The sequence below is a fragment of the Spermophilus citellus genome (genome assembly GCF_964194105.1).
Source record: "Spermophilus citellus genome assembly, chromosome: 9".
In the NCBI taxonomy this organism is placed as follows: Eukaryota; Metazoa; Chordata; class Mammalia; order Rodentia; family Sciuridae; genus Spermophilus; species Spermophilus citellus.
This window is the reverse complement of record NC_138191.1, coordinates 58922900-58934336: the sequence shown is the minus strand read 5'-3', so window position 1 is coordinate 58934336 and position 11437 is coordinate 58922900. Positions and strand designations below refer to the sequence as shown.

The window sequence follows — 11437 nt, the reverse complement described above, 5'->3', positions numbered from 1 at the left end:
CTTCCACATAAGAATCTAGGGGAATTCAGGAAGAGGGACAACACCTGAAGAAATTTCTTGTCTGTGGAACAGGGTAGAAATGAGAAGAACTGTGGAGTCCAAGATTTTATCTGATCCCCACTTGACTTCACATCTTCAGGTGTAGAGTAGCCTAAAGTCCAGCGAGTTGCTGTGGTTCCCTCTGGCAGCTACAGAAAGTAAGGTGAAGGGGATTCACCTTGGTGGGATCTGCAGACTGGACTGGGGAGCCTGAGAAATTAGAGAGGCTAGAGGCAAGCAGGGAAGCCATCCTCCGTAGTGTCGTGTAGCTGCTGCTTGCAGCCAGTGAGGGTGCTCATTTGAGCCCATGCTGTGTCTCTCGGTGCCTCCGGAGATCCACCTTCCTCTGGAAGCCCTTCCCACACAGGTCACAACCAAAGGGTTTGAAGCCTGTGTGTTTGCGGCTGTGGGTGATGAGGTTGGAGCTCTGGCTGAATGCCTTGCCACACACCTGGCACTTGTGGGGCTTCTCACCTGCGGGAATGGAAGGGGGAGGGGAGAAAGTATGAGTTTATGACAAAGCTAGAGGAGATCCACTGTGACCCACATGCTCTTGGCAGCAGCTGGCTGCACCACAGTCTAAGACCTTCAAGCAACTCAAAGAGGGATGCGTTGCAACATGAACTGACTCCCAGCCTGCAATGTGGTCCCGGGAAGTCATGGGTACACCAGGTGGAAGGGAGACTTTCTGAGTGGGGGTTCCCAGCCAGAGGCCTCAAACCGTTTCCTGCTAAACGGAAACAGAGCAAAGGCCACGTGCCCTCCCCAGCTGAATCCACCTCGGAGGACTCCCCTGACTTTTAGAAGCAGAGAGCACCCAGAACAGATGTTCAACAGGAGGTGGGAGGAGCTGTCCTACAAACCGTGTGACTTGGCTCTAATTCAGAGGAAGTTTTCAAATCTGAGTTTCCAAGTGGGTGTTGGTTTTGTATACCAGAGAGCCTGTCTTCTTTCTTGATCTTGAAGGACCACAGAATGTATCTGAGGCATAGACATTTCTCAAAGTCTTATTTTAAAAGTCCACATTTGAGCTACAAGGTATTTATTTTCTTTTCTTCTCATTTCTTCCAGTACTGGCTATTGAACTGAGGGGTACTTTGCCACTGAAATATATCCCCAATCCTTTCTACTTTTATTTTGAGACAGGGTCTCGCTACGTTGCTGAGGCTGGCCTTAAACTTGTGATTCTCCAACCTCAGTGTTCCAAGTCACTGGGATTATAGGCATGTGCCACCATGCCCAGCCACAAAGTATTTCTTAAAGTAACTAGTCTTTTTCTGCCTGGATTTTACTTTCTTTTTATGAGACTAATCATAGTATTCTACTGAATTCTATTCTGTTTGATACTGAGAATTGAATGCAGGGGTGCTTAACCAAGGAGCCCTTTAAAATTTTTTTTTTTAATTTTTTTATTTTTGAGACAGGTTCTCGGTAAACTGCTTAGAGCCTCACTAAATTGCTGAGGCTGGCCTTGAACTTGCAATTTTCCTGTCTCAGCCTCCCAAGTAGCTGAAATTATAGGCACATGCCACCATGCCTGGGAAGATTATTTATATGACAGCAACTCTTTACCAAAGATTAATAAATTACTAGACATGAAAAGGTTTTGTCTTTTCCCCATCTCATGTACTATGTGACATTTAGGTAAATGTCATCTATTTTCAAATAACCCCAGCATAGCATTAATAGTATTGGGGCTAAAAATGCAAACAGATAAAGTTTGATTTTGAGGAACCTTCTTTCCCTCTTGCTATGCTCTCTTTTCTTTTCATGCTTCAGATTTCTTGGATAAGAAATCACCCATCAAAAGTTATCCTATCTCTTTAGGCTCAAACAAATCTGAGAAACCAATTCTAGCTATAATGTAAATGTTTGATAAAGATTTCATGTTTCATTCAGTCAAGATCCTAGTTGCATTTTGATGAGTGTCTTAAATACCTTTACTTATAAAGGAGTGAATTCTATGGAAATTTCAGGCAAATGGGTATGATTAAAGTAGGATTTTTTTTCTGAGATTTTGGATAGGAATATCTACACTGTCCAAGAATATTCATAAATATCAACAGTAGCTATTTGGAACACAGTGTCATTTGTTATAAATGAATATTCATATTCTGCAATAACACTGTCAAAAATTCCAGGTCTAATGTAAATGTCTTGGTGAATTAAAAGAAACATTCCTGGAGCTGTGAATGTGGCTCAGTGGTAGAGTGCTTGCCTAGCATGCATGAGGCTCAGGGGTTCAATTCCCATCACCACAAAAAGAAAAAAATAATGTGTTCCTGGAGGTGAACCCATGAGCTGCTGGCATTAAAACCTTCATCTGGCCAGGCACAGTGGCATACACATGTAATTCCAGTTATTCAGGAGGCTGAGGCAGGAGCACCTCAAGCTTGAAGCTAGCCTCAGCAACTTAGCAAGGCCCTGTTTAAAAAAAAAACAAAAAAAAAAAAAAAAAAAACAGGGCCAGAGTTATAGCTCAGGGAAAAATTCAGGATTGGCAGTCAAAATGTTCAATTGTGTCATGATTTCTATAGTCTGATATTGGGTATCATTCAATGTTTATGAGTTTCTGGATGGTAAGAGCAGCTTTTTCTACTTTATAGGGTGACAGGAAGTATCAAATGAAATGACAGATTTGAAAACACTGAGTAAATTATAAAACGCTACAACAGGTAAGAAATTATCACTACTAAGGCATAAAATTGCTGATTTTGTGAAAACAGCCATACGTGAAGAGAAGCTTTCTGTGTCTACCAATCCTCATGACTTTGAAAACAGAGTAGGATAAACAGGACAAGAGCATAGATATTTGAGAGGTCACATAGGCCTGAACTTGAGCTCTGGCCCCCTACTTGCTAGCGTGACCTTGAGCAGTTTACTTAATCCCTCTGTGCCTCCTTTTCTCATCTCTAAAATGGGGATAAGGAATAGTTTCTATCTCCTGAAGTTGTTGTGAGAATAAGATGAGATAATGCAGTTTAACAGAGCTTAGTAATATTGCCATTGTTTTTTCCTCCTCAAGTAGAATAAGCTCTTGACTCCTAAAAATACAGTAGAAAGGCAACACATGAGTCCCTCCCAAAAAAGCCTCTGTGGGAGCCCTACAGAAAGTCTTCAATCTCTAGGTAAACATTTAGAGCAAAACTCTGAGAGGTCTCTGGGGCTTCATATTTCACCCAGAGCAGGAAGCAGTTGGAGCAGCTGCTAAACTAGAAAAAAAAAAAAAAAAGAAAGAAAGAAAAAAAAAAAAACCTACTCTTTCCAGGGATGGAGAACCTGCAATCTGACCTGCTGGTCCTTGAGACACAATCCCAGATCAAGTCCGCTCTGGGAAGAATCACATCTGTGAATGAACCTAGAAGAATCTGTCTCTTTGTTTTCTTTAACATGCAGTGATTAGCTCCATCCAGAAAACCTCATCCACCTCTCACTGGGGCTAGAATATCAGAGAAGGTGAGTTATATTGGCCTCTGGGTATCTTCAGCTCACCAGTGTGGATGAAGGTGTGTTTCTTCATATCTGACTTCTGGTGGAACCTCTTGCCACAGTATTGACAGGGGTAAGGCCGAGTGTCTGAGTGAATAAGCAGGTGTGTGGACAGTGTAGATGATCTCTTGAAGCTCTTGCCACAGATCTTACAGTCAAAGCTGCGCTCCTGCAGAGAGAGAGATGCAGCACTCCTACTGCAAACACCTAGGCTGCTACCTCCTCACCACTAACCTGACCCTAAAAACTCCAAAGCCAGGGCTCTCCTTCTACATAATCCTCCCTTCTCCCCTTTACTTCCAGTCCCCATACTCTCCATACTTCTCCTTTAACACCCACCCCTTAACATTTTTATTTCTATCAAAACACTTTTCACCCACAACCCTCCAAATCTCATGGCAAAAACTATCCTCACCCTGCATTTTTGACACCCATTTATACACATTTCTCCACCTTCTTCAACTGGAGGCTTAAACCTCAGTCACTTGAGATGCCTCCACCCCTCAGCCATTGTGGGTGTTGGAGGAGACAGGCTGATACTCTAAGTTAACAAATCTTTGTAAATAAGATTTCTGTCATAGCCATTTGTGTACTTATTTCCTTATCTACCCTCTGTCTTTCAACTAAACTGTACTCTCCGTGGGGCATCCTATCAAGGAGCTGGTGTGCTATAGAATTCTGAAGTACTAGTCACCTGGAAGTTAGGCAACAAATAGTTATAAACGAATAAATGCAAGAACAGCCTGAAAAATGTGCTAGTAGATGCTCTTTTTCAGTTAGGAGGGGCTAATGCAAATTAAGTGACAACCATTTGGCAGGGGAAAAAAAAAAATCCGGACAAAGAAACAGAGCTAATGTATCAGCAGCAAGTCTCAGTGCACCCAAACCTTCCTCAAACCCAAAGGAATGTTTAGGATCACACCCAAAGGCTCACAATGATGTGACGTCCAAATGCAAGACTGCTTCAAGGCCTGAGTCTGCTACCACCTACCTTTCCCAATACACCTACATCAGGGCAAGAGGACCTGACCGAGGGACTGGAGGAGGAGACTGGGAGGCAGTGGGGCCAAAATCACCTTGCTGAGAGCGTCTGGTGCCGCACAGAGGACGAACAAAAGATCTCAAGTTCGAAGACCTGAGCAGGGCTGCGCGCGCGGCAGTCAGTATGCCCTGCGCTTACCTGGGAGTGCACGGCTTTGTGCTGCTCCAGGCTCACCGCGTGCCCGAAGGTCTTGCCGCACATCTCGCAGGCAAAGGGTCTGGTGCCGCTGTGGGACCTGCGCACGTGGACCTCGAGCCCGTGCGGCGTGGAGAACACCTGAGACGGGTGGGGCCGGGGAGAAGGCCGCTGAGAGGGGCCGCCGGGAGCGGGCAGTGGCGGGACGCGGGCCGGGGACGCTGGCACCGGGCTGCCAAGGCTGGGCGCGCAGGAATCTCACCTTGCTGCACTTGATACACTTGTAGGAGCCGCCGCCCAGCAGAAGGCGGGTGCACAGCAACTCAGATTCCACCTTGACACCAGCACCCTTTTCCGCGTGTAGCTCGTGGCCGCGATCCGGGTACAGCCGGCCGGTCGCTGCCGTGGACCGCTCATACAGCCCGGCCGCAGCAGATCCAAAGTCGCCATAGAGCCCCAGGCCCACGCCACCGCCAGCGCCACCTCCTGTGCTGCAACTTCCTGGGGCTCCGGCCCCCGCGCCGCCTGCAGCCCTCTCTGGGCCGTAGAGCGCGGCCGGGTGGCCAGGCTCCGGTGTGCGCTCGCAGAAGAGACCGAGGCCGGGGCCGCGTTCCAGAGCTGTACAAGGCCGGTAGCTCTGCACCAGGTGCCGTAGGTCAGAACCCGTCAGGCCACTCCATGAGTACGGCTTGAAAGGCAGAGGGAAGGGTTGGGCTTCGTCCAGCGACTGACACATGGATTTCTCTGACGCTGTAGAGCACAGGAGGGTGTCAGGTCAGATTTAAGCAGGGCGGAGCCGGGTGCACCAAGCATTACCAGGCGCCCAACATTTGTAGAACAGTGCGTGTGCGGGTGCCACGCAAAGTTCCAGGGGCGCTCCGGGGTAAAACATAGCCAGGACACTGGGGCCTCGCGGGTCAGTGGCAGGGTAGCAAACTGGTGGTTAAAATGACAGCAGATAGAGAGAAAGGTAAATTCTGTTGGAGGGCCTCGGAAGTCCTCGCCGTTGGCGGGATCGGAGCACCTGGAGGTCCCATAAAGGACAAGGCGCGTCTAGACACAAAGAGTTGAGCTGTGCGGGAGGAGAAAGCGCGGTTGTTTAGTCCCTGAACTTGGGCAGAAGGTCCAGACATCAGCGCCAACACTCTCCGAAGCCACTACACGTTCACAATCAATCGGTTTTCTTTCCCGGACCGATGATGCAGAAGGGAGAGGACCCGGAACTACTGAAGACGCATATGTCCGAAAAGACCTCAAGGTGTTAAGATCCTCAAAGTTAAGTGCCTAGTGTAGGTAGCAAAGAAATAGCGGGAAAGGGGTGCCGAATTCTCTCCAACCCTATTCCTATTATATTTTGATGGAGTGGCAGGGGGACGAATTTCTCAGAAAGAATGACTTTACAATTAAAAAGATTTAGTCAACATCTTCAGGATAAGCTTCCTGAATCCTGCTGCACCCTTCCACGTGAACTTGGCTAAAACTAGTAGATTTGTTCTCTTCCCTTCCACACCATCCCCTCTCTCTCTCACACACACACTCCAGTCCAGGCTGACCAATGTAGTGAAAAGCTGCAACCTGATTTTCAGACAGAAGGGTTCTGGAGGTGCCCTGTTCTCCATGGGGGGTATCATACACAGCCAGAAAGACCCCTCCACTACTGGCTTTCCTCGCTGGAGCTGCAGGTCTGATCAAGTCAACTCACTGAGTGTGGGATTGGTGGAGATGATCTTTTAAAACTAATAAATATAATCTGGAAACAACTCGCCTTGGCAGAATTGGGCTGGTCTGCTCCTTCCTTACTCCTACCGTCCAGGACCCGAGCCCTGCCCCCACCCAACGTGCAGGAAACTCTACTGCTCGCTGGAAATGAAACCCAGTAGGCTGGTCCCGAGGCTGGACCATATTGGCAGAACGAAAAATGAAAGAAGCCCCCAATCTGTGCCTGTGAAGACCGAGCAGGGAGCTGAGATTTTGTTCATTGACCCCTCTCTTCCACTTGGCGCCCAGCTCAGTCAGGCTGAGACTACCGGGTCTCCATTTGTTTGGGTTCCGGGATCTGGGATCATAATATCTTTAAACAAATCAATTCCGGTCAAAAAACAAAAAACAAACAAACAAAAAAAAAAAAAACCAAACAAAAAAAAACCACCACAACTAAACGTTGGAGTAGCCAGTGGAGATATCTGCTTTGTTTTCTCTCACCGGTCAGCTCCACGCAAACGAATGCAAACTACCTGCAGCCAGGGTTCCAAAGCCTTAAAAGTAGACAGCGGATTCGGGGTGGTGATGGGGCAAACTGTTTCAATCGCAGAACAGGCTGATGCTTCCCCCATTGGGACCCATCCCTCACGAATAAGTTCCCTCCTCAGCGTAAGACTCCGTTGCCATTTTTGCATTTCTGCGCCCAAGACCGCGCCAGTTCCCAGCTCAATGCTGGGTTTCCCGGCCCCTACCACAGAATCTCCCAACGGGTTCCTACCTGGAGATACGGAGGGTGAAGGAGGCCTCCAAAAATCCTCAAACTCCGAGCTCCGGTCGCAGACGCTGCCCTCGCAGCTGTCCGGAGACGCAGAGGCTCTGTCCTGGGCCTCGATCAGTTGAGACTCAGGTGACAAACGGTCCCCGGGCTCCGCCTTCCCCTCTCCTGAACTCGAAATGCTGTCTGCGGAGAGGAATCAGGAGAGGAATTAGGCTGAGCCCGGACGAGCTTGCGGGTTCTGAAATGGTGCCCTGCAAGACGGTGGCACCCGAGCGTCCTCCTCTATCCACTCCGATCAGACCAGAAACCCTCTTGGATCCGAAAGCTGTCTCAGGAAGGTCCTGGCACCTAGACAAGCTCATGAGGAATCACAACAGTAGGAAACAAAAAAAGACAACAAGGCGGGTATCGGGGTCGCCTCCCCGGGTTCCCAAGAAATGATGAGGCAGGGTGCAAGGTTGGTGTCCCAGGGAGTTGCCCTGCCGGGTCCCGCGCGCCTCGCACCTGTTCGGCCAGGAGCTGGTACATTCTCCAAACGGGGGGAGTAGTCTGGTCCCGGGGAGCGTGGTTGGTGGTAGCTGTGAGCCTTCTTGCTCTTTACGAGAAAAGAGCGCGGCATGGTGGCCCAACGCTTTCCCCACTCCTTTCCAAATGTTCCTATAGCCTCCGTCAGCCCACAGTCACTCCAAGTGTTCCTTCAGCCCCAGCAGAGACCTGAGTTGAAGGGAAAATCGGGTGGAAACGCGAGTCAGCACCCTCCGAGGTTCGGGACTGGGTACCGAGGCAAAGGGAGAACGCTAGCCAGGGAGGAGCAAAGAAAGCCCGTGGGAGGAGGGGCCTGGCACCCCCCCCCCCATGCACAACGCTCACCAGGTGGCACTCGGACAGGTGGCGCGAGCCCTGTCCGCTCCCGGCACTGCCACAGCTCAGCTCAGTGGTAAAACTTGTCCCAGGGCCCTGGCTCAGGCCCCTTTCCTCTGCTCTGCCCACGCCCCCGGCCCCTCCCCTTCCTTACTAAAGCTCGCTAGTGTAAACTCTCTGGAGAGCCATAGTTCCCAACCAGTCCGTTACTCCAACTCGACCACCCACTGCCTGCCTAGTTGGACCGGGAGAGCTGGAACACGCGGGTCAGTAAGGGCCGAGGATGACTCAGTGGTCGAGGACCCGGAAGAGGCCAAGACTTCCAAGAGCCCACTACAAACTGAAGTGAAAGAGGGTCAGAAGCGGGGTGCCCTGGGCTGGACTGAAAGACAGGGTTGGGAGGGGGACAGCAATAGGACTACTGCGGGCAACTGAGGCCAGAGAAGGGAGGCGGGAGGGCAAAGGGAAAGGAAGGTGACGCGGTGGTGGAGGGGGGTGAATGCAAAGGGTCAACCTCTGCCCCGGGAGAAACTAGCATCCGGGTGATCTTGCTCGCTACTCACTCTCGCCCCACACAGGGAAAAGTTTGTCTCCAAGTTGAGGGTGCGGTGGTCATCAGCCACGGCTGCAACCGTCACAAGTCACCATAGACAATGGAGGCCTAACCTCGAAAACCAGGTCCTGGGAAATAGTACTTTCCGTTCTGCTCCCCAAAAATCTTGTTCTAGTGATGTCGAGACCAACCTGGGCGTGCTGAATGGGAACCGCGCGGCGTCCTAAGTTCATGGAGCACCGATGGCTTAACGGACAAGAAAGACAACTGAGCGTGCCGGCTGTGCTGGCCGTGGACAGAAAACGAGGGTCCGGGAGCCAGCGCAGTAGGGAGCTAGCTGTCTGCTGCGTCGCTCTCATTAAACCCCAATCAGTTCACCTAATCTCGGGTCGAAACCGGAGCCCGGCGGGGAGGCGGGGCGGAGACTCCAGCCTGGCTAGCGGCGGGCTCCGGGGGCGGAACCCCGCGACCAAGGAGTCTGGGGTAAACGAATCTGTCTTCCTTTCTCTGCAAAGGCGATGGGGGTCGGGTTCTCAAGACAGCTGTAACCTTTACGGGCAGAGCCGCAATGGCAAGCCTCATCAAGTTCAGAAACCAGGGCTCTGGGGACTCCATGCCGGGGCAGAACTCCTTGTGCTAGGGCTTTGCGCGGTTGAGACTGCGGGACTCGCAGCCGTTGCGTTCCCGGGCATGATGCAGGTCACTAGAACTGTTGGTACTTTCTCTACGCAGAATGAGTCCTAGAGAACTTGGTCTCTGGCAGTGCACTCACCCCACTCCAGATCCTCTGCCCTACTATGCTCCCTTCCCCAGAAGAGTGAGAATACGCCTAGGAGAAATAAGTCTGGAACTTGACGCGGGAATCCCATTGACGTTTCCCGCGATCTAAGCGTCAGAATGCCTAAAGGGGTGAGGGTGCTGTCTGCCTCCATTTAGGATGGCTCCCTGGGCAGGGGCACTGCAGCTTCAGTTTTTCCTGCACAATGTGCTCGTACAATTAGATGCCACAAACGCCAAAATAGATAGATAGATAGATAGATAATTTTAAAATCTCAAAAAAAAAAAAAAAAAAAAAAAACAACCATGAAACTTGGAGGAAAGGAAAACAGGGCGAAGTCCCGTCCCGAGGGCCTGCCTGTGGCTTGGCCAGAAGCAGGACCGGTGGGGAGCAGAAGTGATGTCTGCTCCCGCGCTGGATCTGGCACAAGGTAGACACAGAGGAGGCCTCCTCACCCGGACCACAAACTCGCGCCTCTCTCGCACCCTAGCTAGCTTGCTAGTTGTGGGGGTGGGCGTGAAGGGGAGGTGGATTCGGGTAGGAGGTAGTAGGGCGAAGAGGTGAATGCGTGGGAACACAACCTCAGGCTGCAGCTGGAGGCCAGGGGCTGGGCGGGTCCCTCAGCTCTCGCCGGCTCGCTGGGCCTCTCTTTCCAGTCAAGGACCGGGAAGGCGGGAGCTGAAGAGGGCTAATCCAGCGGCCTTCCGAGACCAGCTGTCGCAGTCTTCCCACCTGATGTTTCCTTCCCCGGGGGGGGGGGGGGGGAGGATGGGATCCCACTCCGCCGACCAACCACCAAACCTCTGGCGCTCGCCCCTCTACTCCAAATTCCCAGCCCCACTACGCTGGTGGCGCCCGAACCCAGCAGCGGGAGCTCTGGCAACTCCCACACAGTGCCGGCAGCAGGTGGGGACCCGCCAGCGCCCTCTGGTCGCCCCCGCAGTATCAGTGCCCTGCCAGTCTTTGTGGCCACCCCCACCAGGGCAGGAAGCGCAGAAGAGGTACAGCAAACCTACCTGCGGGGTCAGGGCGCGGACACACCAGTTTTCAAACTGAATCTTGCTTTCGGGAGAGACCTTTCTGTCTCTCTCTCTCTCTCTCTCTCTCTCTCTCTCTCTCTCTCTCTTTTTTAATCTCCTTTTGAGCTCAGCCCCCAAAACCACAAGCTTCACTTCCTGAGCGTTACAGAGTAGCTCGCTAGCCCTCTCAGACCTATCCCCCAACTCCTAGTTGGGCGGAGGGGCGCGCTCCTCCTTTGAACAAGTGGTCCCGAGGAGGCCTAAGGACCTGATTTTTCTAGCCCGCTTCCTGGACGCCCTTTCGCGGACCTCCCCATTCCCCCTCCCCTCTGTGGACCAGCGGGGGATGGAGGAACACAGAGGTCCCGTCACCCAGGCACTAGAAATGACTAGAAAGAAAATTGAACTATTCTTGGCTCCTGGGAGACTTCCGCAGCGAGAAGTCACAGATTCGATTCAGGACACAGATTGCCTGGAGCGGCGGGAGCCGGGGGTGCTCCGCTCGGAGGAGGCCTCCCTGCTCCTTTGGTCGTGGGCACCCCCCCAACCCCGCGGTCTGCTTGGGCTGCACGTCCCCCCCCCCCGGAATCCGGCATGAATCACTGGCGCGTGGAGCCGCCGGCCTGGAGCCCAGCGAGTGGCCACTGCGTCCGCAGAGCGAAACCTGCCTCGGGGCCCCGAAATAGCTTGTTGTGGAAACACTTCGGGATAAATACGCCCAACGAGGCTGAAAATACCTTGACACCCAATCCGAGAGGTTTGCTCATTTCCCTTCGGATTTAGGTAATGGTTAAATTTGGAAGAGGTGGGCGAGCGCCGAGCCCCCGGCGGAGAGGGCCCTGGCGGCGCGTCCCGCGGGCGCCCGGCGGGACCGGTGGGTGCGCCTTCCCAGAGCACTCCGCCGGGTCTGCTCAGCCTTTTGCTAATTTCCGGTGGTCGGAGCTGCGAAATTAAAGGCCACCCGGGAGGGAGCGCGCGGGGGCAGCGAGGACCGCTGCTAGGCTCACCCCGCCCTGCTTGGCCAAGGCTAGGACAGCAGACC

General features: G+C 52.1%; 1 protein-coding gene across 1 annotated transcript; it reads right to left on the bottom strand.

Moving 5' to 3' along the window:
- Positions 1-207: 207 nt before the first annotated feature.
- Positions 208-10446, bottom strand: GFI1 (growth factor independent 1 transcriptional repressor). The gene is made up of 7 exons (XM_081308523.1): positions 10393-10446; positions 7689-7898; positions 7185-7367; positions 4968-5455; positions 4709-4846; positions 3532-3697; positions 208-513 (listed from the first exon to the last, which is right to left on the bottom strand). Exons 2-7 carry the CDS (start codon positions 7801-7803, stop codon positions 335-337), a joined length of 1269 nt encoding a protein of 422 aa, XP_081164649.1. The 5' UTR covers positions 7804-7898; positions 10393-10446; the 3' UTR covers positions 208-334.
- Between the last annotated feature and the right edge of the window lie 991 nt (positions 10447-11437).